Source organism: Lottia gigantea, assembly GCF_000327385.1.
Source record: "Lottia gigantea unplaced genomic scaffold LOTGIsca_134, whole genome shotgun sequence".
Taxonomy (NCBI): Eukaryota; Metazoa; Mollusca; class Gastropoda; family Lottiidae; genus Lottia; species Lottia gigantea.
The window spans coordinates 441,793-468,519 of record NW_008707502.1 but is presented as its reverse complement, the minus strand read 5'-3'; the positions used below and the strand labels follow the sequence as shown (position 1 = coordinate 468,519).

General features: G+C 30.1%; 4 protein-coding genes across 4 annotated transcripts; 2 read left to right on the top strand and 2 right to left on the bottom strand.

The window, feature by feature from the left end:
- Positions 1–4,246: 4,246 nt before the first annotated feature.
- On the bottom strand, positions 4,247–6,481 carry LOTGIDRAFT_238192 (hypothetical protein). The gene is made up of 2 exons (XM_009049365.1): positions 5,805–6,481; positions 4,247–4,924 (listed from the first exon to the last, which is right to left on the bottom strand). Exons 1-2 carry the CDS (start codon positions 6,354–6,356, stop codon positions 4,382–4,384), a joined length of 1,095 nt encoding a protein of 364 aa, XP_009047613.1. The 5' UTR covers positions 6,357–6,481; the 3' UTR covers positions 4,247–4,381.
- A 953-nt stretch (positions 6,482–7,434) lies between these two features.
- On the top strand, positions 7,435–16,999 carry LOTGIDRAFT_139163 (hypothetical protein; the record flags this gene model as incomplete). Its single annotated transcript, XM_009049364.1, has 21 exons — positions 7,435–7,527; positions 7,947–8,067; positions 8,277–8,395; positions 8,676–8,752; positions 8,881–9,024; positions 9,434–9,515; positions 9,771–9,936; positions 10,397–10,611; positions 10,869–10,912; positions 12,291–12,395; positions 12,518–12,584; positions 12,862–13,043; positions 13,262–13,424; positions 13,564–13,643; positions 13,860–13,947; positions 14,967–15,068; positions 15,383–15,524; positions 15,747–15,833; positions 16,222–16,291; positions 16,480–16,603; positions 16,874–16,999. Coding segments are annotated over 21 exons (2,397 nt in total), but the record flags the coding sequence as incomplete, so codon positions are not given.
- Positions 17,000–19,198: 2,199 nt separating this feature from the next.
- Positions 19,199–20,718, bottom strand: LOTGIDRAFT_139167 (hypothetical protein; the record flags this gene model as incomplete). The annotated part of the gene is made up of 2 exons (XM_009049363.1): positions 19,199–19,351; positions 20,527–20,718. Coding segments are annotated over 2 exons (345 nt in total), but the record flags the coding sequence as incomplete, so codon positions are not given.
- A 587-nt stretch (positions 20,719–21,305) lies between these two features.
- LOTGIDRAFT_172477 (hypothetical protein) lies at positions 21,306–21,968 on the top strand (the record flags this gene model as incomplete). Its single annotated transcript, XM_009049362.1, has 1 exon — positions 21,306–21,968. The coding sequence occupies one exon, from the start codon at positions 21,306–21,308 to the stop codon at positions 21,966–21,968; it is 663 nt and encodes a 220-aa protein (XP_009047610.1).
- Positions 21,969–26,727: the final 4,759 nt, after the last annotated feature.

The following is a 26,727-nucleotide window of genomic DNA, read 5'->3' as shown; positions in this document are numbered from 1 at the left end:
AGTGAAGAAATTTGTGACAGTTGAGAATCGATTTAATTGGAGCAAGCAAGACGAAATATTTTACAATTCCGGTCAATAACCTCGAAATGATACAAGATGCTTTATACATTTGCAGAGCTAAAGGAGGGGAGGGGAAATATATTATTAATGAATTTTTAATTGTGATGACATTAATTGCCAGCCTTTCCTGAGAATTCGGATAACTGTTCCACATTCACAACAGCTTCTTGTCTCCGGGTTGTTTCATGTGATATTGCGGAAAACAATAATATTTTCAAACCTCCGGGAATCCCCGGGATTATCAAATGTCTCGTATAAATTTGCGGCATCACTGAAGCATACTAATCATTGATGTCCTTATCAAACATGTAGACTTGCTCAATGGTCGTCGGCAGAATTAACCACGTTTGTAGATACGAGTTGCGCCCCTTTGTATCTATACAAACGTTCGTTTTCTCTTTCACATAAAACACTTAAAAAGTCTAGCTAACTGGTTGCCAGCTGAATTTGCCACGTTCGTAAGCATGAGGCGATCGAGAATTGTACTGTTAAGCCCCTTCACAGGATCGTTGTTTTCGGGCGATGGTTTATCCTTTCCTTGTATATTGAGTTAAAAGAATGAGAATTCCTGAACGGTGTACGAAGTTTATCATAAATAGAAAGTCTAGCTCACTGATTGCCACAAGCTGAACTGAGTCTTGTAGGCACGAGTTGTACCCCTTATTTAATTTTCATAAGTTCATAAGTCGGATAACACCATCCTGTATATTTGTATCAAAGTAACGGTGATCGACGGTGACGAATCAAAACTTTAAGTGCTGGACTTTGCACAAAAATGCTGTTGTGTTGTATATCATGAACTGACATTGATAGAATTGTATTTTTGATACTCAGCACGATTCCAATATACTCACATAGTAGCCTACTGGTCTTAAAATAGTACAGCCTCTCACAATAAAGGCGATTATCATTTCTGATAGACCAATGGTCAGGTAGGTCTATTTACATGACCAGGTGTATTGTATACCAAATCTTGGAATCTGTTGCATTTTCTATAATGTAAGATTGCCGGAACAAATATAGTTTGGGGGAGGTAAAGAAAATCGTTAGGCTTTTAGATTTAGGGGTTTAAAAGACGTTGGTATATTGTATTAATTTAACTATTTTAATACAGCTACTTATTTTATCGCAGTGTTTTGTGTTTTATTTTAAAATCGAGACAGAGGATAGTTTATATCAGAGGATAGTTCATAACAAAATAACGTTACACTGCGAAATGGACGTATCTCTTAAATTAAATATGCATCATGTTGAAACAATTATTGATAAGAGGCATGGTCAAACGACGATGCTTCTGTATAGAACCATAATTTAAGAAATCCAAAAAAAAAAAATTTATTTAGTACTTTATTAGTACAAAATAACACAAACTGATAATATAATAACATATTTTCTAATCAACTCACAACATTTTTCAATAATAATTTGATGTTATCAATAAGGACATAATATCTGAAATGATATAAATGTATTGAGCTTAATTTTTGTTCCTGCTATCTTGATGGTGTTAATGCAAAATAACCATTAAAAAACATATTAAAGCTTCTGTTGCATCATAAAATCTATACCAAATTCTATACAAAGGCACATCGTGAATTTTAAACTGTTTTATCAATGAGGTTGAAAAGTCATTTATTCGTCATATGTTTATCCTTTTCAAGACAAGCGGTCATTCACATCCAGTTCTGAAAATGTTGATTACACATATAATCAAGAATCTTTTTCCCTGCTGTCATTAAATCTTTCTTCCGTGTCAATTAAATATATCTTTTACAATGTTATTAAATATATCTTTCTATTTTGTTATTAAATATATCCTTCTAAAATGTAACTTAAATATATCCTTCTATTTTGTCATTTAAATATATCTTTCTATCTTGTTATTAAACATATCTTTCTATCTTGTTATTAAATATATCTTTCTATCTTGTCATTAAATATATCATCCTATCCGTGTCATATAAAAATATCTTTCTATCTTGTTATTAAATATATCTCTTTAACTTGTTGTCATGCCATTCAATTATATCTTTCTACCATGTCATTTAAATATATCTTTCTACCATTTCATTTAAATATATCTTTCTGTCTTGTCATTTAAATATATCTTGTTATTAAATATATCTTTCTATCTTGTTGTTAAATATACCCTTCTACCATGTAACTTAAATATATCCTTCTATTTTGTCATTTAAATATATCTTTCTATCTTGTTATTAAATATATCTTTCTATCTTGTTATTAAATATATCTTTCTATCATGTCATTAAATATATCCTTCTATTTTTTTTATTAAATATATCTTTCTATCGTGTTATTAAATATATCTTTCTATCATGTCATTAAATATATCCTTCTATTTTGTTATTAAATATATCCTTCTATTTTGTAATTTAAATATATCTTTCTATCTTGTTATTAAACATATCTTTCTATCTTGTTATTAAATATATCCTTCTACCATGTCACTTTAATATATCCTTCTATTTTGTCATTTAAATATATCTTTCTATCTTGTTATTAAACATATCTTTCTATCTTGTTATTAAACATATCTTTCTATCTTGTCATTTAAATGTATCTTTCTATCTTTTTATTAAATATATCTTTCTATCTTGTCATTAGATATATCTTTCTATCTTGTAATTAAATATATCCTTCTATTTTGTTATTAAACATATCTTTCTATCTTGTCATTTAAATGTATCTTTCTATCTTATTATTAAATGTATCCTTCTATTTTGTCATTCAAATGTATCTTTCTATTTTGTCATTTAAATGTATCTTTCTATCTTGTTATCAAACATATCTTTCTATCTTGTTATTAAACATATCTTTCTATCCTGTTACTTAAATATACATTTGTATCTATCTTGTCATATCTTTCATTAAACATGACCTTCTACCATTTCATTTAAATATATCTTTCTATCTTGTTATTAAACATATCTTCCTATCTTGTCATTAAATATATCCTTCTATTTTGTTATTAAATATATCTTTCTATCTTGTTATTAAATATATCCTTCTACCATGTAACTTAAATATAACCTTCTATTTTGTCATTTAAATATATCTTTCTATCTTGTTATTAAACATATCTTTCTATCTTGTTATTAAACATATCTTTCTATTTTGTCATTTAAATATATCTTTCTATCTTGTTATTAAACATATCTTTCTATCTTATTAAATATATCCTTCTACCATGTAACTTAAATATAACCTTCTATTTTTTCATTTAAACATATCTTTCTATCTTGTCATTAAATATATCTTTCTATCTTGTTATTAAACATATCTTTCTATCTTGTTATTAAATATATCCTTCTACCATGTAACTTAAATATAACCTTCTATCTTATCATTTAAATATATCTTTCTATCTTGTTATTAAACATATCTTCCTATCTTGTTATTAAACATCTCTTTCTATCTTGTTATTAAATATATCCTTCTACCATGTCACTTTAATATATCCTTCTATTTTGTCATTTAAATATATCTTTCTATCTTGTTATTAAACATATCTTTCTATCTTGTTATTAAATATATCCTTCTACCATGTCACTTAAATATAACCTTCTATTTTTTCATTTAAACATATCTTTCTATCTTGTCATTAAATATATCCTTCTACCATGTAACTTAAATATATCCTTCTATTTTGTCATTTAAATATATCCTTCTATCTTGTCATTAAATATATCTTTCTATATTGTTATTAAATATATCCTTCTACCATGTCATTTAAATATATCTTCCTATCTTTGGATTAATGTAATTAAATATATCTTTCTATCTTGTCATTTAAATATCTTCATTTAAGTATATCTTTCTACCATGTCATTTTAATACGGCTTCCCACCAATTCTAGCTAATTCTAGTCAATTTCTAGCTCTTACTTAATTTTAACTGGTTGAATTACAGTGAACAGCGTAAACTGTTACACATTTAATGATATCTATAGTTTACATCTCACTGGCAATTATAGCTTCGGATGACCCGTATACTCTAGTGTAAAGCTTCAGATGATATACTAACGTTACATTCATAAGTGAGGCTTCTTTCGGAACATAAAACGTCCGAATGTTTCAACAATTCCTTGACATGATGGAAATATTTCTCCGAGTATTCGAGTAGGCTGGGCATGACTTTTCTGGGTCGCAAAAAACAACAATTTACTCCATATTTAAGTTTAATCTTTATATGATCTATAGTATGTGAACAAAACATATCCTGAACAACTATGAAAGATCATGAAAGTACCATCCCAATATTTTATGTTACAATCACATGAGGATGAACCTACCTCAGTAACTTATTGCTTTTCCCCACGTATAAATAAAGGCCTAGGAAGTTTTGGTTCGTAATGTTTCAATAAATTTAACATGACTGCCATGACCGACCACTTTCTATTTTCTGCTTCTTGCCATACAAGCGAATTTTTAGAGTAAAAGACGTCGTCTGTGACTTCTTCTGGTTTTCTTGGAAGACAGTGCATGAAAACCCAATTGCCATTGGCTTCTCTGAGCATTTTACGATCTATTTGGAAAGCAGAGAAATCGTTTAATCTCTTTATTTTTTCTTCCTCTTGACCCATCGATATCCATGTATCAGTCACAATAACATCAGCTCTATACACAGCATCAAAGGGATTTTGGGTCAAATTGAAATTAGTTTTATTACGGGAAGCTAAACTTATTGCATACTGGGTCACTTCCTTATCAGGCTCATAGCCTAGAGGTGTAGCAACACTTAGTTCTATGCCTAATTTAGCGCAGCCATACATAAGAGAATGTAAAATATTGTTGCCATCTCCAACCCACGCTATCTTCAAACCTTGCAGAAATCCAAAATGCTCCTGAAAAATATTAGTATAATAAACAATATTTCTTACAAATCCAAAGATTAAAGTTGGACTTCCAAGGAATTTTATAACAATTTATAAATAGATGGGATTCCATGGTACCATGCCGATTTAACGTCTATGGTCACAGTACTGTAACTTTAAAAAAAAAATTAAATGCAATAGTGGAGTCTGCATACTTCTGGCTTCAAATCTTAATGGTGAAAATACAAACAAATATGTTTTCGATGCACTTACAACGGGGAACCTTTTTGGATTCCTTTTAACCTATAACTGTAACATCATCTTCAACGAAAATATTTCTATGGCCTAGACCTTTCAATTTATGGTGAATATTTCATTATTTTAACCCCAATAGTTAAAACAAAATAATAAAACAACTCTGTTGTCAAATCTTGCGCAGATTACTAATATAGTTTAAAAATACAAAAATAGTTGGCAATGCCACACATCAGTGTCTACGACAAATTGTTTCTAATTGTGCGAATACTTCTCTCTCATCATTCATACTACCATGTGATCAAATTCATTTTTTGTGAAGTAAATCGATCAAATATTTGCCAATATTTCTAGGGAACCAAACATACGCGAAATTATGCGAAATATCACACAAGGACATGAATATTCTTCTTGGCTTCATTTATATACTCAAATAGAGGTTAGGGCCAGGGCAGGGCCAGTAGAGACCAGCTCAGTTCATTTGTATGCCTTAACTATATGTTTCTGTATTGACAAACATTCAATATTTTCACAAATCGATATTTTGAGATTGTTGTAAAATAAAGACTATATAGGTCATGAAGCCAAAACATCCAAGATATCCACATTAGTGCTAAACTACGTTTGAAATTTCCTTGCAATTGCAAACCCTCACCTGTAAAGTGACAAAGTCGGCTAATATCTGTAATGGGTGGTATAAATCAGATAACCCATTAATAACTGGAACACTAGCTTCATCCGCCAAATCTGTTATATCCTGGTGATCATACACTCTTCCTAGAATCAAATCAACCATTCCGGACAATACTCTGGCGCTGTCTTTTATAGTTTCATTAACTCCAAGATGAACATCAGATGGTCCCAGGAAAGCGGCATGACCACCGAGAAGTGTCATTCCTGTCTCAGTTGACAATCTAGTCCTTGTACTTCTCTTCTGGAAAATCATTCCAATCGACTTTCCTAATAGCGGCCGATAATCCTCACCATTTTCTTTTATTCGAGATTTCAAACACAGTGAAGACCACAATAAATGCTCTATTTCTGATCTGTTAAAATCTCGAAGGGTAAGGAAATCGCGACCAGCAAAGCGAACTGGCTCTTTATCCAGTGTTAAAGTTTTGGGTGTGGATGAAAAGAACCTCGCCCATGCCAATTTCCCTGCAGTCTTCAAGACGTCTTGCTCTATAAATTTACTCAAGAGCCTCATGGCAATGAACACTTTTGCAAACAAGATAATATGTACTCAATATCCAATGAAAGTGATAGAAATTTACCCTGTTGTTGTGCAATATATGCGTGCATTGGTTACGCTGGATGTTTCAGTCTACGCACCTGCTTCAAGGGAGGCTACTCCAACATTAGCATTATCGGGATTTTCCGTCATTTTCCGGATATTTCCGTCAAAGAGAAACAAAATGGCGGATAAAATGCCATGGGGACTGGCTTCAAGTGGTGTATTGCCCGGTTCCACAACGGTAAAGCATTCTTTTATCTTATTATCCATTTAACATTGCATTATAGATTTTAGTGCATATTTCTAAATAGTTTGTTAGCTGATTTGTTTGTTGAACATCGCATATTAAGCGTGGGAAAGAGTACGAAGTATAGTTGGACTATTCGGACTACGTTCACTCTGCATCAATTTTATGTTACATTTTGTAATTTGTAACGTATTTCATTTTGGAATGTCTGTGGCGTCCGATAGGTATAAATATTGTTACATTCAAATTAAAATCCCTTTTAAACAGGACCTAGTTTTCTGTTTCTACACCATTCGACATCTGTCAAAATATCAGAGACTGCCAATTTGGCACCTGACCTGGAATTGGGATACATTACAAATATACAAGACTACAAGAATAGGGTTAAGGATACACAATATGTGGTGATGGGATAAAAATTTAACATTTTATCTTCATAGTTTCATTATATTTGGTAATGTAGATGATAATAGAGGTTAACATCTACTGTCCATCAAATAGTTCCCACCAACTTCAATCACAGTGAATAAAATTTGTGAGTCCATTTGCGAATTTGTAAAAAGATCATAAATTTTTTATGGAATGAAAGGTAATGTCAGGTAGCAATAATCGACCTTGCGATACAATACAAAACACTCTTGCACTGCGCAAACATACTCATTACAACCAAGTCTAACTTTTAAGGTGGTCTAGAAGCTTGCAGGCTTAAAACAAACTGAAGAAAACAAAATCAGTCATAGACAATAGCCTGCACAACAATGCATTTCTTTAATGTGAAAATAAATTATTTTGTAGACTATTTCTGAAAATAAATTGAAGGCCTTTGAAATAGGCAGCATGAATATTGGTAAAAAGAAGACATTATCAAAGAAGGAATTAGAAGACTTAAAGAAAAAGGTAAATGTAATATGGATATAATTTTGGGGTTGTAAAATGAACCTTTTTTTCGACTTTTGATCAGAATATCTTGTAAGAAAAATATTTGCATGTTACATAGTTAAAAATGTAGCTGTTGTTGCTATGCTGAACATTTTAGTTCTCAGAGTGCCATTTTATATAAGCTAATAGCATTATTGATTATACATGCATCAGATTTTATGATTAATAATGTTTATAAGGCGTAATTTACTTTGCTTATAATTAATTGAACTTTGAAATGGTCATTTCATTTGTTTAGATCCATAAGTTGAACTACTGTGCTATCAGCAGGTTGAAAAATCCTTCTAAATCCTTTAAAAGTTAGTGTAGCTGCTACTCTAACTGTAGAAGGATTTAGTTAAATGTATAAACACTGTAGCCAGAATGATATTTTGCAGGAGGATGAAGCTGCAGCAGCTCAAGTATATGAAGAATTTGTGGAATCATTTGAAGATAATACTAAAGGAAAATTGCAAAGAACATGGGTGAAAGGAGAAGTTGTAAATCCAGGAAAAAAAGGTTTGTTTTGTTTTTACATTGATCAGTCATTGTAGTATATACAAATTGGACTGTGTACTAAGCCAGGATATAATAGATTTTCACAATGATTGTTTGTCTAGACTACTTTCGTTACTATATTAACCCCTGATCTGTTACTTACTTTAAGTTTGTATCTTGTTAATCTTTTTTATTAATTGTTTTGTTCTCTAAATAATTTGTAGCTACAGTGACTAAACCAGATGAAAAGAGTAGATTATATAAACCATCTTCTAAACTATCTCAAGCTATATTAAACAGTACTAGTAGCACTAAGAAAGATCCGAAACTTACAGATGATAATTATAAGGTGAGATATTAACAATTAGTTTTGATTTTTCTATTAGGATTTTAGCTTTGAATATGGCCTCCTTATTGTCATAGTTGACTTTAAAACTAGTTGTCTAAAATAGAATATTGGGATGTGGCAGTTTGCCAATTGGCAGTTTTAGAATGACAGCTAAGTTTTTGACCAAATTTCTGTTTTCAAACAATCCTTCACGGAAATAAAACATCCAAATCATTTTACAAATATGTTCAAAATACCTCTCTGAAATGAATTTTTGAATTTTGATTATTATTACTTGTAGCAATCGTCATTTAAAAAGAAGAAAACTGAAGAAAAAAAGAAGAGTAATTTAGAATTATTTAAAGAAGAGCTGAAACAGTTAGTAGCACTGAACTATATTTTTTGTGAATGATTGACTATACCTGATATAAATCACTGTTTATTTGACTATCCATGAAAATTTGACTGTTATGGTGAATTGAAAAATGTTTTTTTTTGGCTTTCAGAATCCAAATCCAAAGGCAGGAAAGACACAAGATAAAGAAAGGTTTAAAGAATGAAGAAGATATTTTTGCTGAGGAAATTGATACTCCTCCTAGTAAGGTTTCTAGATTTGAACCTGAAGAAACAGCAAGATTGTTAGGATGTAGGTTTTTCTTTATTTGTATTTTATATATGTCATTAGAAAAGTATGTGATGAGCGAACATGGTATATTATAGCTGTGTTTAATTCAGCAATTACGATTCCTAAAATTTATAGATTACTGATGTGTCTTTTCTGAAAACAAAAATTTTCTTCCTGAAATTATCATTATGTCAATTCACCTTGTTCACTAATCATCCATGTCAATCAATTGCACTGACTCAGACCAAGGTAACATACACCTTAGATTTGAAAGGATATGTTATGATTTGTATCACTGTTATTAGGGTTGTTATTATATTAATCCTGGTATTTATCATTAATTCTGATGTAAAATGTAAACATTCAATTTTAAAGCAACAAAAAATATCACTTTATGATAATTAACTTAGTCTTATTTATATTACAGTTGACAGTGATATGTTAGATGCTCTTGGTCCATTAGAAACTGCTGATGAAACCACCACAAATTTATATGTTGGTAATATCAATCCTAAAGTAAGTTGTTTCTCTATTAATTGGTTTTCCAAAATAGTGTATATGGTGTGCAAAAACTGTGTGTATATATATATAAATCAAGTAATCAGATTGAATTACAGATCTATGTGTTTTGTTTGTGGTTTTCTGTTTGTAAATATGCGCAGATAATGATGTACTTAATTCTTCTTTAATTGATGATGAAGAACTCAATAGCAGATTTTCCATCTGTTTTGATCTTTTCTATTGAGTTCTGTAATATTTTCTAACATTTAGATGTCAGAACCTCAACTATGTGAAATATTTGGAAGATATGGACCTCTAGCTAGTGTTAAAATAATGTGGCCCCGTACTGATGAAGAGAGATCTAGAGGGAGAAATTGTGGTTTTGTTGCTTACATGAATAGAAAAGATGGTGAAAGGGCTTTAAATGAATTATCAGGTATGTATATCAGGAAGCTTAGTTTACTTTTTTAATTATTTTCAAAAGAAACACTTTACAGAATCAGAATCTGAATAAGGTATTGGTTTCAAATGCTTAGCTTTGACTATTATTGGATCAGTCTTGAAAATTTCATATTTTTTAATTGGGACCAGTATTTTAAAGCAGTTGCTAGCTTTGTTGATCAGCCTTGATAACCCAACATTCCAAAATCTATTCATCAGTCAATCAATGAAAAATTCAAAAACCTAAAAAATAGAGAGAATATTCTGATATGAATAAATTTAAAGTCAGGAAACTCAATGTTTTGAGACATTGCAAGAACATGTTACATGTTTGTTGAAAGAAAAAACAGTTTCTGTCACTATAGCACAGAGTATATTATTTGACTAAAAACCTTCTTAGGGTAGACTAAATCATTCTATGTTAAAGAATATTATACAAGGTATAATTGTTACAGGTCAAGATTTCAGTGGATTTGAAATGAAGTTAGGGTGGGGAAAAGCAGTATTAATACCACCACACCCTGTGTACATTCCACCTAGATTAGCAGAACTGACCCAGCCACCACCAGCCTCAGGCTTACCATTCAATGCTCAACCATTTAAAAGCCAAAAGTCCAAATTTGCACCTCCAGATTTTGAAGGCAACCAAATTACTGATGATATGCAGAAGGTAATTTTCGAGAAGTATTCTTTCTACATTTATAACATTTTCGAATTATAAATAAATTTTTAGTCCTTATGTCCCTTGCAATAACTGTCCGTTGTAAATGGTTTTAATTCTATGCGCCTTTCCTAGACTTTCCTAACGAGAAAGTTTCCATTGTTAATGTAAAAGAATTATTCTTATTTGAAAATGTTTTGGAATGTGTTTATACATGTTTTGATCAAAAATTGAGCTGACAATATTTTTAACTGCCATTTCTACAGACCTTAGCCAATGCTGTAGTGAAAGTTGTTATTCCGGCAGACAGGTATATTTTTTTCTTTTTCTCTATTTTGAATTAAACCTTTTTGATTATCAGACAATGTGGAACAAATAATTAAACTTTCAAAACATGCAGGGATACAAAGAGGCATATTATAAAATAACTAAGAATTAGAAATAAAAATCTTGTAAGAAAAAAACATTGTTTATATGATGAATTATTAAAGAAAATAAACATTTAGATTACAAATTTTAGTAAATAAAATAGAATTTATATGAAATAAGATAGAAAATAAACTTTATTACATATACATGTAATTGAAAAGAAGAAGATATTGAAAATAGAACATCAAAATATAGCATAATTCGCATGAACATGGAAATACAAATTTTGAATAACATGATGAGAAAATAAAATATAATTTATTTGTTAAATATTTTACATGATTTTAAAAAAGGACCGGTTTCAGATTAGAAAACTATAAAAAATAATTGTTTATTAATTTAATAATTATTTTTTTTAACTTAACATAGAAGAATAAAAACATAATTGAAAGTAAAAATTTTAATATGTAAATGATGAAATGATTAACTTGACACTATAGAACATGGAACATTCAGCAGGTGAATATAAACAATGATATAATATTAGATGTATTGAACATTATAAAAAGTAGGACAAAAGTATTTGATGAACATGATATGTAATATAGAACATGATGATTACTATTTATATAAGTAAAACATGAATTAGATGAACACAGTATTAAAATTATAACATAATGTTGATAATAATGAAATTTAAAAATTTAAATATAATCTGAAATTATAAAACATACAACAAGAATATAGCTGTTGATTGATAAAGATATGTTCTGATTATCAGGTTAAGGCAAAAATATTTTTAGCAAATTGTCAAATTATAGGTGTATTCCTAATTGTCTGATAATCATATAAAGAGTGTTTTAAATCTTGAAGAGTTCTGTCTTCAATGAAACAAATTCAATCAAAATATACCTAAGAAAGAAATGTGAAGATTGATGCTGATGGATGATGAATTAAAAACAGATGGATATGGTTTGAAGATAATGGAAGACTACAACCAAGGCTTTAAACTCATTTTTATTATTTCTAAACTATAAACTATTTAAAACATTTGGAATATCTTTTCTGCCAACTTCAGCAAAACTTTGACCTGCATGAAATAGTATTTTATTTAGAATGAGAGGTGATGGAAACTCTTGGGAAATTGTCATTAGACTTAAAAAAAAACCCTTTTATTTTCAATCCAATTTATAGATTAATTAACACAATTCTGATTACTTGCATGATGTTAGTATTTTTAATTAATTCCTAACACAATGTTCAGTAAATATTGGGGGGTCCCATTTAAGATCTTGCCATGCTTTTCTCTCTTGTTCCAGAACCTTACTTGGCGTTATACATCGAATGGTAGAATTTGTGGTGCGTGAAGGACCAATGTTTGAAGCTATGATAATGAATAGAGAAATTAGTAATCCAGTCTACAGGTGAGTCATATAGAATTTGATATGTTAATTAGAAGTAAGTGTCTCTCTTCCATTATGATGATCAATGTTAATGATAAATGTTCCTTATTCAAAACTAATGTTTGATCGTTTTCTTTTTTCAGATTTTTGTTTGATAATCAAACACCGGCACATATATATTATAGATGGAAAATGTTCTCCATATTACAGGTAAAGTTTATAGCGATATTCTGAAATCCTTACAATAGAGATTATTTGATAATCAATGAAAAATAGACCTACAGATTAGATTATAATTTTATGTTGGGTTTCTATATAAGAATCTTGACTGAGGAACCATCACAATTTTTTGTCACTTTCATAATATGCACCCCCAGTTTAGTAACACAGTTTGATATGTGCACTGTACACATAATTATTCAGTAGGTAAATATCTTGGACTGACCTTTTCTTAAGTTTGATAGATATAACCTTTTATATATTAAAGGGAGATACACCTTATCGATGGTCGACTAAAGAATTCCGTATGTTTGATGGTGGTTCAGTATGGAGACCTCCACCATTAAATCCTTACACTCAGGGAATGCCTGATAATCTTGTAGAAGATAAGAAACCTGAAGTTAAAGCTGAACCTGAACCCCAGGAACAGAAAGGATTATTAACAGATGGGTGAGAATTTCATTATTGCAATTATTCAGATTATGTTTACAGACAGACAGAATTTCATTCAATTTAGTACTGTTACTGTTGTATAGATATTAGGTTACGTTGCCATTCTGGTATCGTAACAGCATTCATAATTCAAAAGAGCTTGACCACAAAAGAGCATGACCAAAGAATAATGTTTAGAATTGCTAGCACCCTCACTTTCAAATATGTGTTTCCAGACAAAGGGACAGATTAGAAGATATGTTACGTGAATTAACACCAGAGAAAAATAAAGTAGGAGAAGCTATGGTATGGTGTTTAGATCATGCTGACTCAGCTGAAGAAATAGTGGAATGTATAGCAGAATCATTATCTATACTTCAAACACCAATACCTAAAAAAGTATGTATACTGTTTTCTTAAACTGTCTTTTACACAGTATTCAGAGCTGTTTCTTGAATCATTTCATATGATATGGTAGATTTGAATTGAAGAAATTGTATATATTTATTAATGTATATACATGTATTCTAAATTTCAGATAGCCCGTATTTTCCTCATGTCAGATATATTATTTAACAGTAGTGCTAAAGTACCAAATGCCTCATTCTTCCGTAAATTGTAAGTTTTCTTATTATTTTCATGGGTGTTAAATGTGAAGTCATTGATATTTGTTGGCCAATCAATTAGTTCATATCAATATCTGTAGGATCATAGTGATGTTAATTTATTTAATAGGGATTACCAAAAATGGGGGTTTTGAAAATGATAGAGAATAAAATAACAGACTTTCTTTATATTTGTAGTAGAAGTAAAATGTTTTAACTTTTCTTCTAGCTTTCAAGGGAGATTACCTGCTATATTTAAAGATATAAGAGAAACATATGAAAATATTGAAGGTCGTTTAAAGGCTGAACAATTTAAGGTATGTGTAATAATTATCTTATTTACAATAAGTACAGGTATGTGTAATAATTATCTTATTTACAACAAGTACAGGTATGTGTAATAATTATCTTATTTACAACAAGTACAGGTATGTGTAATAATTATCTTATTTACAATAAGTACAGGTATGTGTAATAATTATCTTATTTACAACAAGTACAGGTATGTCTAATAATTATCTTATTTACAATAAGTACAGGTATGTGTAATAATTATCTTATTTACAACAAGTACAGGTATGTCTAATAATTATCTTATTTACAATAAGTACAGGTATGTGTAATAATTATCTTATTTACAACAAGTACAGGTATGTCTAATAATTATCTTATTTACAATAAGTACAGGTATGTGTAATAATTATCTTATTTACAACAAGTACAGGTATGTCTAATAATTATCTTATTTACAATAAGTACAGGTATGTGTAATAATTATCTTATTTACAACAAGTACAGGTATGTCTAATAATTATCTTATTTACAATAAGTACAGGTATGTGTAATAATTATCTTATTTACAACAAGTACAGGTATGTCTAATAATTATCTTATTTACAATAAGTACAGGTATGTGTAATAATCATCTTATTTACAACAAGTACAAGTATGTCTAATAATTATCTTATTTACAATAAGTACTAATAATTGCATGAATATATAATTATTTTGAGGATATATCACAACAATATACTTTACACTAAAACAATAATGTATCATGATGGTTGTTGGTTCTAATCTCAATTGGCCTTGAATAAGTTATCTTACTCATAATTCCAGTCAACCCTGCTAAAATTGGGTACAGATAATCCGTAAAAGATCAATGCCAAAAAGGTTGGTCAAGGACCAGCTGTTAGACAGAATCCTTCAGAAACTAAATTGTTATCCTTATAAAATATAGCTTTCTGTTTTTTTTCTTGGTTACCTGTATTTTATATTTAACATATAAATTTTACTTCAGTAAAAAATTAGTTTTTTTGTTTTTCCTATTTTCCAGCAAAAAATGATGTTATGTTTCCGAGCATGGGAAGATTGGGCAGTGTATCCCAATGACTTCTTAATAAAATTACAAAATATCTTCCTTGGACTAGTGCACAAGGTATGTTAATGTTTATTAGTTTTCTTCTCTGAATAAGCTTTTGCTTCCATCTGTTTTCCAATTGATTTATTTATAATGTCAAATTTCATAAAAATTCATAATGTCATTTCTTCTATTTAATGTCAAGTGTCATAACCCATTTTTTTTGTTGTAATGTCAATTTTTGTATCTACTGTAAAGTGTAATAATTTATTTTTTAATATCAATTATTATATCTGATGTCAAGTGTTATAAAACATATTTTAATGTCAAAATTATTGCAGTTACATGATTTTATATTATTTTATATTCTTTTGACAAATGTATGATATTAGGAAGAGAAAGAAGATTTAGATGGTGCTCCAATACAACAAGAAGAAGTAGTAGTATCAGAAATCGATGGTAAACCATTAGTTGATGATTATGATGGTGAACCATTAAAGGAAGATATAGATGGTGAACCATGTAAGTATTATGGTGCAGCTGCTAACAGTCTTGGTTGTAAAGTTTTGTCACTGACTCGAATCTTAAGTAAAATATCACATGTGTCCATGCTTCCAAAACAGCATTAATGAAATTTACTTTAAGATATTTATTTGAAGAGTTCAGACACAGGGCTGTAAGATAACCATTTCTTCAAGTTCAAGATAAGATATTGTTGTGCAAAAGATAATCGTTTTATTCTGTTATATTTTACAGTAGACAGCAAGACACCAAATAAACCAGTAGCAGCTTTTGTACCTTCTAAATGGGAGACTGTAGATGAAGCAGATTTAGAAGCACAAGGTAAAATTCAATTTAATTATTTATATGTAAATATGTGGAGTCAAGCACTTCTTTTATCATTTTTACCTTGTATGATCTAAGTTTAAAATTCCAAGAATTACTACATGAAGTTTAATTGAAATTAGACCAAACTTTCATTTATCATGTTTACTGAAAGTGTCATTATGCAGAACGTTATTCAAACAGGTTTATTATTGGTTGGTTTGAATTTTACCAGTTAACTTCAATTAGTTAAAGCAAAGGTCATCAGGTTTCATCAAAGATTATTCATACGAACAAACAAGAGGGGAGTAGTTGGACATTAGAGTGACTAAATAAAGATAAAAGAACAGAATGAAATTGATATTCCTCGTTGATAAAAATATTAAATATCTATATTATATTGTAGCTATGACAACATCTAAATGGGATCAATTAGAAGGTAGAAATGAAGAAATGGAAGAAGAACTAGATGGGCAGTAAGTAGATATAGTACATATATTTCATATATCACCACAATTTATGATATGGTTGAAAACATTTATTAAATTTAATTTATTGAGAATATCAGTGATTATAGAGAGTTAATTTGGTTGATACTGCTTGTTTGGATAAAGGATTTGTATATATGTGTGTTATTTTCTAGGCCTATAGATGATGATAATAGTCGATCTCAAGCTAGTGATATCAGTGATAGTGATGATGATGCTCCTACACCAACACATTCTAGTAATTACAATGCTAGACAAGAAATGACTGAAGAAAGAAGAGCTAGATTGAGAGAGATTGAGGTATGTAATCTAATGACTGATCAACTGATTTTTATATTGTTAACTCTAATTCTATATCATTAAACCAATAAATGAACAATTAACCCAAAGTAACAGTTAACAAATAAGTTGATTTTTGTGTAGGTAAGCCTATATATATGTAGCACAAAACCTTTGTTATTTTTGTACTTAAGGAAGACTGTACACCTGAGGTAATAATCTATTAATTGATAAACATGTACTTTGTGTATTCAAATATATCTAGTAAATATATCTAACTTGTATTTGTAGTTAAAGGTAATGAAATACCAAGATGAGTTAGAAGCTGGTAAAAGATCAAGAAAACCACATCTGTCAATGATTGAACAGATGCAAGCCTATCGTAAAAAATTATTAAGAAAGGTAGGTTTTAATTAATTGTTATTTTCAATGATCAATTGATGCTAATTTGCATTTTGAAACTAAAATCGATGATGACAAACATGTTTCCAAACTTTGCATTTGCAGTTTTCTTCTTCCAGGTGATGGCACAAGACAGTAATGATTCACCAAGCAGATCACCTCGTAGACGAAGGCGTTCTCGTTCTAGATCTATATCCCCTAAACGTATCAAACGCACAAAGATAAGGTAACGTGTTATATTTTATTGACCAATATTCAGAAATACTGACATAAGCTTACATTAGACCGGTATTAATTGAAACAAAACTTTGGTTTATTATAATTTGTAGTTATAGTTATACCTCCTGTTAAGTTGGAATTCCAAACAAGTTGTCCTAATGCTGGAATTTATTTGTCCATTACATGATGAGCTTTGTCAAATGTATATAAATTATAATTTTGTTTGATTTCAGCCCTAGAAGATCACGTCGGTCGCCATCTCGTTCACCTCCATTACGCAGAGTTTCAGGTAGTCCTACAAGACACAGACATAAACATAAGAAAAACAGAAGATGATATCTTATAGTTGTGATTTGTGTGTAAATGGATGAATGAATGAGTAAAAAAGTGAATGAATGTGATTAATGAAATTCGTTTAAAAGTGATGCATTTTTCATGTTTCCTGTTTGTTTATAATTTTCATATCAATTATTCAGTGATTTTGAGGGAAACAAAACAGTGTAAGTGAAATTGTGTTCTAAATGACAATGTTCAATTTATCTTTGAAGATAATCTATATCTTTTAGAGAATATCTTGAATTTATCAGTGGAATCTATTTGATCAAGAATGAATTACCCTAAAATGAGAAATAGAAATTGTCATTTATTTTTAAAGCTCTTTGTAAATCAAGGTGGTGTATTTATTCAGATCAAATTTGTTAATAAGTCATCTTCATTATTATAAACTGTTTCAATTAATTATGTGTTCACTTTATAATTAAGATTACATGTATTCATATCTGAGCATGTGAATATTCGAAACTATGGGCATACCAATGTTCAACATGAAAAGCATAGTAATGTTCAAAATAATTACATAACCTCGTTCAATATCTGCATTCCTATGTACAAATATATAGATATAACTTGAATATGATAGGCAAACCATTATGCAGTATTGAAACTAGTGTAGTTTGCTACTAAGGAAAATTGGCAGGACAGTGACATAATTCCACTCTTATTCAATTAACAACTGTTTTCCTTATGTCTTGGTGTCAGCATGTCTCACCTACATCACTGTGGGGGTCAAAGCGTATTTTAAGTACAAAGGAATTGTGAACAACCAACAAACAATCGAGGCACAACATACATGTTGTGTCGCTATCTCCGTCACAATGTGCAGAATTGAAATACCAATTTGAAATACAAATATGATACTTACCAGAAAAATTGAAATCATGACTAAAATATTATGGGACCTGTTGGACGAAATACACACTTGATCGGATTCTAATGTAAATGCCATTAGCAAGAGTCAATATGAAAAGAACTGTTATCATCCATGATAAATTATTCAAATTCATGCCATTGTAACGATACGCTTTCTATAATTTTACTTTTAATTTTTTTCAAATATTGATCAATTATTCAAACCTTATTGATCTCCAACATAAATAATTCGTTCTAGTGTGGTGATTTTTCCAAAAAAAAATTTTCATCAGATAGCTTGTGCTATATATTCTGCCCACTGCCTTTCTATCATCGAATTGTAGAAAGATAATACTATACCAAAAGGATGTTTAGAGGATATTTTATCACGATGTTGTAATGGGTACTTTAAAATCACAAGGCTGTATAAGGGTCACTATAATATCACTTGGTTGTATAAAGGATACTATTACTAGATTGTATAATGGGCAATGAATACTATCACTTGGTAGTATAAAGATTATATTCTTTTACTAGGACTACTATTCTACCAAACGGTTGTATAGAGGATATTTTATCACTAGGTAATATAAAGGGTACTATACACTATCACTAGGTTGTATAAAGGATACTATACTTATCAGTAAGCTGTACAAAGATACTATTCAAGTAACGAATTATATAAAGGATACCACTTCATCAAGTGATATTAGTCCATCTCAGTTCAGTTATACAAGTCCACAGGATAAATTCGATCACTAGGTTGTATAAAGGATATTCTATCACTAGGTAGTATAAAGGATGGTATTATATCACTAGGTTGTATAAAGGATGATATTCTATCACTGGATTGTGTAAAGGATGATATTCTATCACCAGCTTATATAAAGGATAATCTATCACCAGGTTGTATAAAGGATAATATTCTATCACTAGGTTGTATAAAGGATGATATTCTTTCTTTATGTTGTATAAAGAATGATACTATATCACTAGCTTGTACAAAGGATGATATTCTGTCACTAAGTTGTATAAAGGATGATATTCTATCATTAGGTTGTATAAAGAATGATGTTATATCACTAGCTTGTACAAAGGGTGATATTCTATCACTAGGTTTTATAAAGGATGGTTTTCTATCGCCGGGTTGTATAAGGACTAATATTCTATAACCAAGTTGTATAAGGCCTAATAATCTATCACCAGATTGTATAAATACTATCACTAGGGTGAATAAAGGATAACATTATATCAGTAGGTTGTATAAAGGGTGATATTCTATCACTAGGTTGTATAAAGGATAGTCTATCACCACGTTGCTTAAATTATGACATTCTATCACTAGGTTGTATAAAGGATGATATTCTGTCACTGGGTTGTATAAAGGATGATATTCTATCACTAGGTTTAATAAAGGACAATATTATATCATCAGGTTGTATAAAGAGTGATATTTTATCACTAGGTTGTATAAAGGATATTCTATCACTAGGTTGAATAAAGGATGATATTTGGTCACTTTCTATCACAAGGTTGTATAAGGGATAATATTTTATCGCTCGGTTGTATAAAGGATAATATTCTATCACCAGGTTGTATAAGAGATAATATTCTATTACTAGGTTGTATATAGGATGATATGCTATCACTAGGATGATATTTTATCACTATATTGTATAAAGGATGATATTCTATCACTAGGTTGTATAAAGGATGATATTCTTTCACTAGGTTGTATATAGGATGATATTATACCACTAGATTGTATAAAAGTTGATATTCTATCACTAGGATGTATAAAGGATATTCTATCACTAAGTTGTATAAAGGATTATATTCTATCTCTAGGTTGCATAAAGGATGATATTATACCACTAGATTGTATAATAGTTGATATTCTATCTCTAGGCTGTATCACAAGGTTGTATAAGGGATAATATCTTATCACTAGGTTGTATAAAGGATGATATTCTATCACTAGGTTATATATAGGATGATATCACTAGATTGTATAATATCCTATCACTAGTGTGATATTTTATCACTATGTTGTATAAAGGATGATATTCTGTCACTAAGTTGAATAAAGGATGATATTATTTCACTATGTTGTATAAAGAATGATATTATATCACTAGCTTGTACAAAGGGTGATATTCTATCACTAGGTTGTATAAAGGATGATATGCTGTCATTAAGTTGTATAAAGGATGATATTCTATCACTAGGTTGTATAAAGAATGATGTTTTATCACTAGCTTGTACAAAGGGTGATATTCTATCACTAGCTTGTATAAAGGATGGTTTTCTATCGCCGGGCTGTATAAGGACTAATATTCTATAACCAAGTTGTATAAGGCCTAATAGTCTATCACCAGATTGTATAAATACTATCACTAGGGTGAATAAAGGATAATATTATATCAGTAGGTTGTATAAAGGATGGTATTCGATCACTAGATTGTATAAAGGATGATATTCTATCACTAGATTGTATAAAGGATAATATTCTATCACTAGATTGTATAAAGGATAATATTCTATCACTAGATTGTATAAAGGATGATAATCGATAGCTAGGTTGTATAAAGAATAATTTTTATCCCCAGGTTATGTATAGGATTGTATAAGGGATAATATTCTATCACCAAATTGTATAAGGGATAATATTCTATCACGAGATTGTATAAAGATAATATTCTAGGTTATATAAAAGATGATATTCTATCTCTAAGATGATATTTTATCACTATTTTATATAAAATATGATATTCTATCTCTAAGTTGCATAAAGGATGATATAGTATACCACTAGATGTAAAGGGTGATATTCTATCTCTAGGATGTATAAAGGATGATATTCTACCACTAGATTGTACAAAGGGCAATATTCTATCACTAGGATGTATAAAAGATGACATTCAATCAACCGGGTTGTATAAAGGATGATACTCTATCACTAGGTTGTATAAAGGATGATACTCTATCACTAGGATGTATAAAGGATATTCTATCACTAAGTTGTATAAAGGATTATATTCTATCTCTAGGTTGCATAAAGGATGATATTATACCACTAGATTGTATAAAAGTTGATATTCTATCACTAGGATGTATAAAGGATGATATTCTACCACTAGATTGTACAAAGCGCAATATTCTATCACTAGGTTGTATAAAAGATGACATTCAATCACCAGGTTGTATAAAGGATGATACTCTATCACTAGGATGTATAAAGGATATTCTATCACTAAGTTGTATAAAGGATTATATTCTATCTCTAGGCTGTATAAAGGGTAATATTCTATCACTAGGTTGTATAAAGGATATTCTATCACTAGGTTGTATAAAGGATGATATATCACTAGGTTGTATAAAGGATGATATTATACCACTAGATTGTATAAAAGTTGATATTCTATCACTAGGCTGTATAAAGGATGACATTCCATCACAAGGTTGTATAAAGGATGATAGTATATCACTAGGTTGTATAAAGGATGATATTCTATCGCTAGATCGTATAAAGGATGATAATCTATCACCAGGTTGTATAAAGGATGATTTTCTATAACTAGGTTGTATAAAAGATAATGATCTATCTCAGGTTGTATAAAGGATGATATTCCATCACCAGCTTGTATAAAGGATGATATTCTATCACCAGGTTGTATAAAGGATACTATTCTATCACCAGGTTGTATATACTACTTCATAATCTAGTGTATGAAAGATTATATTTGATATCACATACTTCATTTTTATTTGGGCCGGGGTGGGGGATGTAAAAATATCGTTATGTACTTGTGCAAAGCATATTATCCAATCACCTGAAAGTTTTTCTGATATTATCCCGAAGTGTTTGACAGCAATGGATATGCCCTGGTGGTCATATTGATTGTCATATTTCATTTCAAGCCAAAGCTCCACTTAGCATCAATTATCTCGTCATGACATGATGTATTACTACGAGACTAACTACTTTATGCTTCTTATCACCGTATAAGTCTATTGATGTTTATTTATGTCACTACGCGAAGCGATTTAATCCCATGTCAGCTTTGGCCTGATTTAAATCTTCTGGAAGTCACTGAGTCTTTCATGTTTATAGATTACTAGTAAAATCGGCTGAATGATTCGAGAGACAAGCCTAATTATCTACTCCAACAATTATATACAATTATATTTAGACAAGACATATCTAACAGAAACTTCACATAGATTTCAGATTGAGCAATATTTCAATCAATGGTAAAACCGAATAAAGGTTTCAATAGTGAACAAATCCTCGATAGTACATTTGCTTAATATTCTGTCGATTATTCTACCAAAGCCAAATTACCGATTTACTGAAGACTTATCTGGTAAATTAGTTCAGATAAAATCAAAACTGAAAGCATTTCAATTATTTGATTGGATAATAAAACTGCATTTAGAACAATTTTAATGATTGACCAATCAGATGACTGAAACACTGAAATCGTTCTGTTTTTTTTTGAGAACAGGGCTCCTGGCTTTACCCATTATAATTTATATTGAAAATTCGAAATCTGGGCTTTTCTCAATTTCCAACACATTCTCAATTATTGTTTTTAAATAACTTGATACAGACACAGATTGTAATAAAATGGAACTGTTTGATCAGTAAGTGACAAATTTCCGCCGATAGTAATATGGAGACCAAGAGTAAATGCGATACCATGGGCTCTAATTATTGAAATGATCACAGTTTTCATTTGGTATGGTCTACAGCTCAATAGATCACTTAACACTTTCTTAATTCTTATTTATGGCACGCGTCTGACTGATGGTAGTTAATATCAGGCATCAGCTGTGATGCTCAGCAAGGTATTACGTGAATGGCGACAATAATATAGTTTATAGGAAGACTAAAGGATTAACCTACTGTGCAAAAACTTCAATTAACTTTTCTACCACCGAGACATTGCAATGTCGTTTTCGATTATTACATCTAATTCTGTATTTTTGGACTCTTAAAGCTTTACAGAAGAATGTGGAATGCTTGTATTTTCATGTGTGTTATATTATTGGTTACTTCCGGTATGTATTGTACTACATGACAGATTTCAACTACACACATAACGCGTAACAAGGACACATTAGGCGAGGGGCTGATAAGGGGACTCAAAATTTAAGGCGAGGGGCTAAGGCAAAACTAAAATGATAACAAAATTGAAAGTGGGTGAAGCTGGGCTCCTGTAGAAACCCCACTGTAAGACATCATAACGTTATGATACACTTAGATTAGACCGATGATATGTTTACAAATTGCTTTGTGCCTTTCACTGCATCGACCCTGATCATGTTCTCAAATTACTCTAAACATGTTGTCAAGTTACTCTAACCATGTTGTCAAGTTACTCTAACCATGGCGTCAAGTTACTCTAACCATGTTGTCAAGTTACTCTAACCATGGCGTCAAGTTACTCTAAACATGTTGTCAAGTTACTCTAACCATGTTGTCAAGTTACTCTAACCATGGCGTCAAGTTACTTTAAACATGTTGTCAAGTTACTCTAACTATGTTGTCAAGTTACTCTGATCATTTCGTCAAGTTTTTCTGAACATGTTGGCGAGTAAATCTAATCATGAACTCTTGACACTATGATAATGTTATCAAGTTACTCTGACCATATTGTCAAGTCATTCTGATCACATCGTCAGGTAACTCTGAACTGTGAAGTTACTCTGAAAATGTTGGCATGTTAATCTGATCATGTCGTCAAGTTACTCTGAACTTGTTATCAAGTTACTTTTATCATGTTGTCAAGTAACTCTTATAAAACAAAAGTAAAGCTATTCTGATCATGTACGAAGTATGTTTATTGGGTATTCTGATCATGTAGTGTATCATGTAAATCTATTGTTATCATATACACAATATAGCTATTCTGATATGTGCATAGTCTTGTTATCCTGATCATGTACACAATATAGCTATTCTGATATGTACGCAGTCTTGATATCCTGATCATGTACACAATATAGCTATTCTGATATATACACAGTCTTGATATCCTGATCATGTACACAATATAGCTATTCTGATATTTACACAGTCTTGATATCCTGATCATGTACACAATATAGCTATTCTGATATATACACAGTCTTGATATCTTGATCATGTACACAATATAGCTATTCTGATATTTACACAGTCATGATATCCTGATCATGTACACAATATAGCTATTCTGGTATTTACACAGTCATGATATCCTGATCATGTACACAATATAGCTATTCTGATATTTACACAGTCATGATATCCTGATCATGTACACAATATAGCTATTCTGGTATTTACACAGTCTTGATATCCTGATCATGTACACAATATAGCTATTCTGATATTTACACAGTCTTGATATCCTGATCATGTACACAATATAGCTATTCTGATATTTACACATGTTTTTCTGATATTTAGTCATGTTTTTCAGATCATTATTTCAAGATTTTACGAATGTTCAGTATACAGTAAAGAACACTGGTCGTTCAGAGCAGTCATTTTGATCGTCCGAATTGAATTTCTAGATAAGGCATATATTGCAAAAAATGATTTGATATTTCAAATCTAGAATTGAAATCAGGGTCAAAGTGTTTTGTTATTTTTTACATTATCTCCAACAAATTCAAATTATAAACCTTTCAATACTGATGGATGATTTTCCAAGGTTTAAAATGAAATTGATAAATGATATTAGAATATATATAAGTAGTTTATGTGGAATTCAATTATCTATCTATATATTATTATTTTATCCTGTCTGGCTTCTGTTATATAGTCACTGACAATATAATTCTTCATTTAAAAACATAATAAATGTCTTGAAAATGTCATCTCTGGAGCATTGTTCTTCGATATATTTAACACTCTGCAATTAAACAAAGAATAAAGTCGCTTGAGAGAATAATCTATATAATGCAATCATAATGTCATAATGTTATGACCTGAAATCTTTCAAATGACACTGGTCAGTAATTGGAAATTTTGGGGGTTCAGAGAGTTTGGCCCTCTTTTAAGATATGTCGTTTAATGTACATGTATAGGTAAATTAGTATATATTTATAATGTAATTTCATTCAAGGCATGTTTCGTCCGTTTACTCATAATTAGCTACCAATACTACATGTATATGACATGACAACACATGTCCTTGATTAACAGTTCTCTGGGCTTGTCATGTGTCAAATTCATTGTACACAGTTGAACATGACTAAATATTGATGAAGTACCAAAATTGTGACCTTAAAGGGATTGTAAAGAGGTTTTTTTTTTATGTTGGTTACACTGATAGAATCAATTTGAACCATTCCAATTTTTATCTTTAAGACGTTCGATTGTAAATTGGAATATTGCAAATTGATGCTACCAGTGTCACCGATACACATAATATTTTTTAGAAAAACCTCTTTACAACCCCCTTTATGTAGATATTACTCACATTTTCAATTTTGTCATTTAAAATTAACATTTAACCTAGTCTGAAAATCGCTGCATCGAAATCTGGCCTATACGTGACAGTAAGCGTCAAAGTAAATATATAGCTGAGGTTAAATTAAAGTCAACACGTTTCAGACAACATTATATATAATCCTGCACTACAAGAATTATTTCAAGTATATGTCACAGTAAATATAGAAATATGACACTCAGTCTGAAATAAGATAGATTCTGTTCTAATATTAAAAGTCAAGAAGAATGTTTGAGGGCAATAGAATAAGAAGAAATGCTATTTCAGAGAAGTTGGTTTCTAAAGATTTAGAAGTCCAGTGTTTGAACTGAAGATCCAATAGTTAGTAGAATACTGTTCAAATAGTTATTATAACTTATCTGATGAATACCAACTAGATTACTGCCCTTGGCAACAAACTTGCTAAGAAACTATTAAGATGTCTAGTCTATAAGACTGGCTGGGGACTACGGGCTATAATAATTCCACATGAATCAAGCTTCGAAAATCAAAAGAAATTGTTGAAAGATTTGATTGGAATTTAACTCCAACGAATGTATATATTCTAAGCTTATTTCTCTATATAATGTCTCGACCACTTCTAGGATCTAGAACTTCGTTCATACGGTTCTTTTCAATTTTCACAATATGTAAGCTTCTTTGTGCTTTGTATTATTCTAGGGAAGAAAAATAATGAATCAGAATTTAAGCTAATATCTCTTTGGAGGTTTTTCTAAAATGTTTTCTGAAATTAATTTAATACATAATATGCCATTTGTCTAACTTGTCTTTTTATTTTAAAACTAAAACGCCAGATGTTCAGCTGCATCCCAAAAATAAGATGACCGTAAA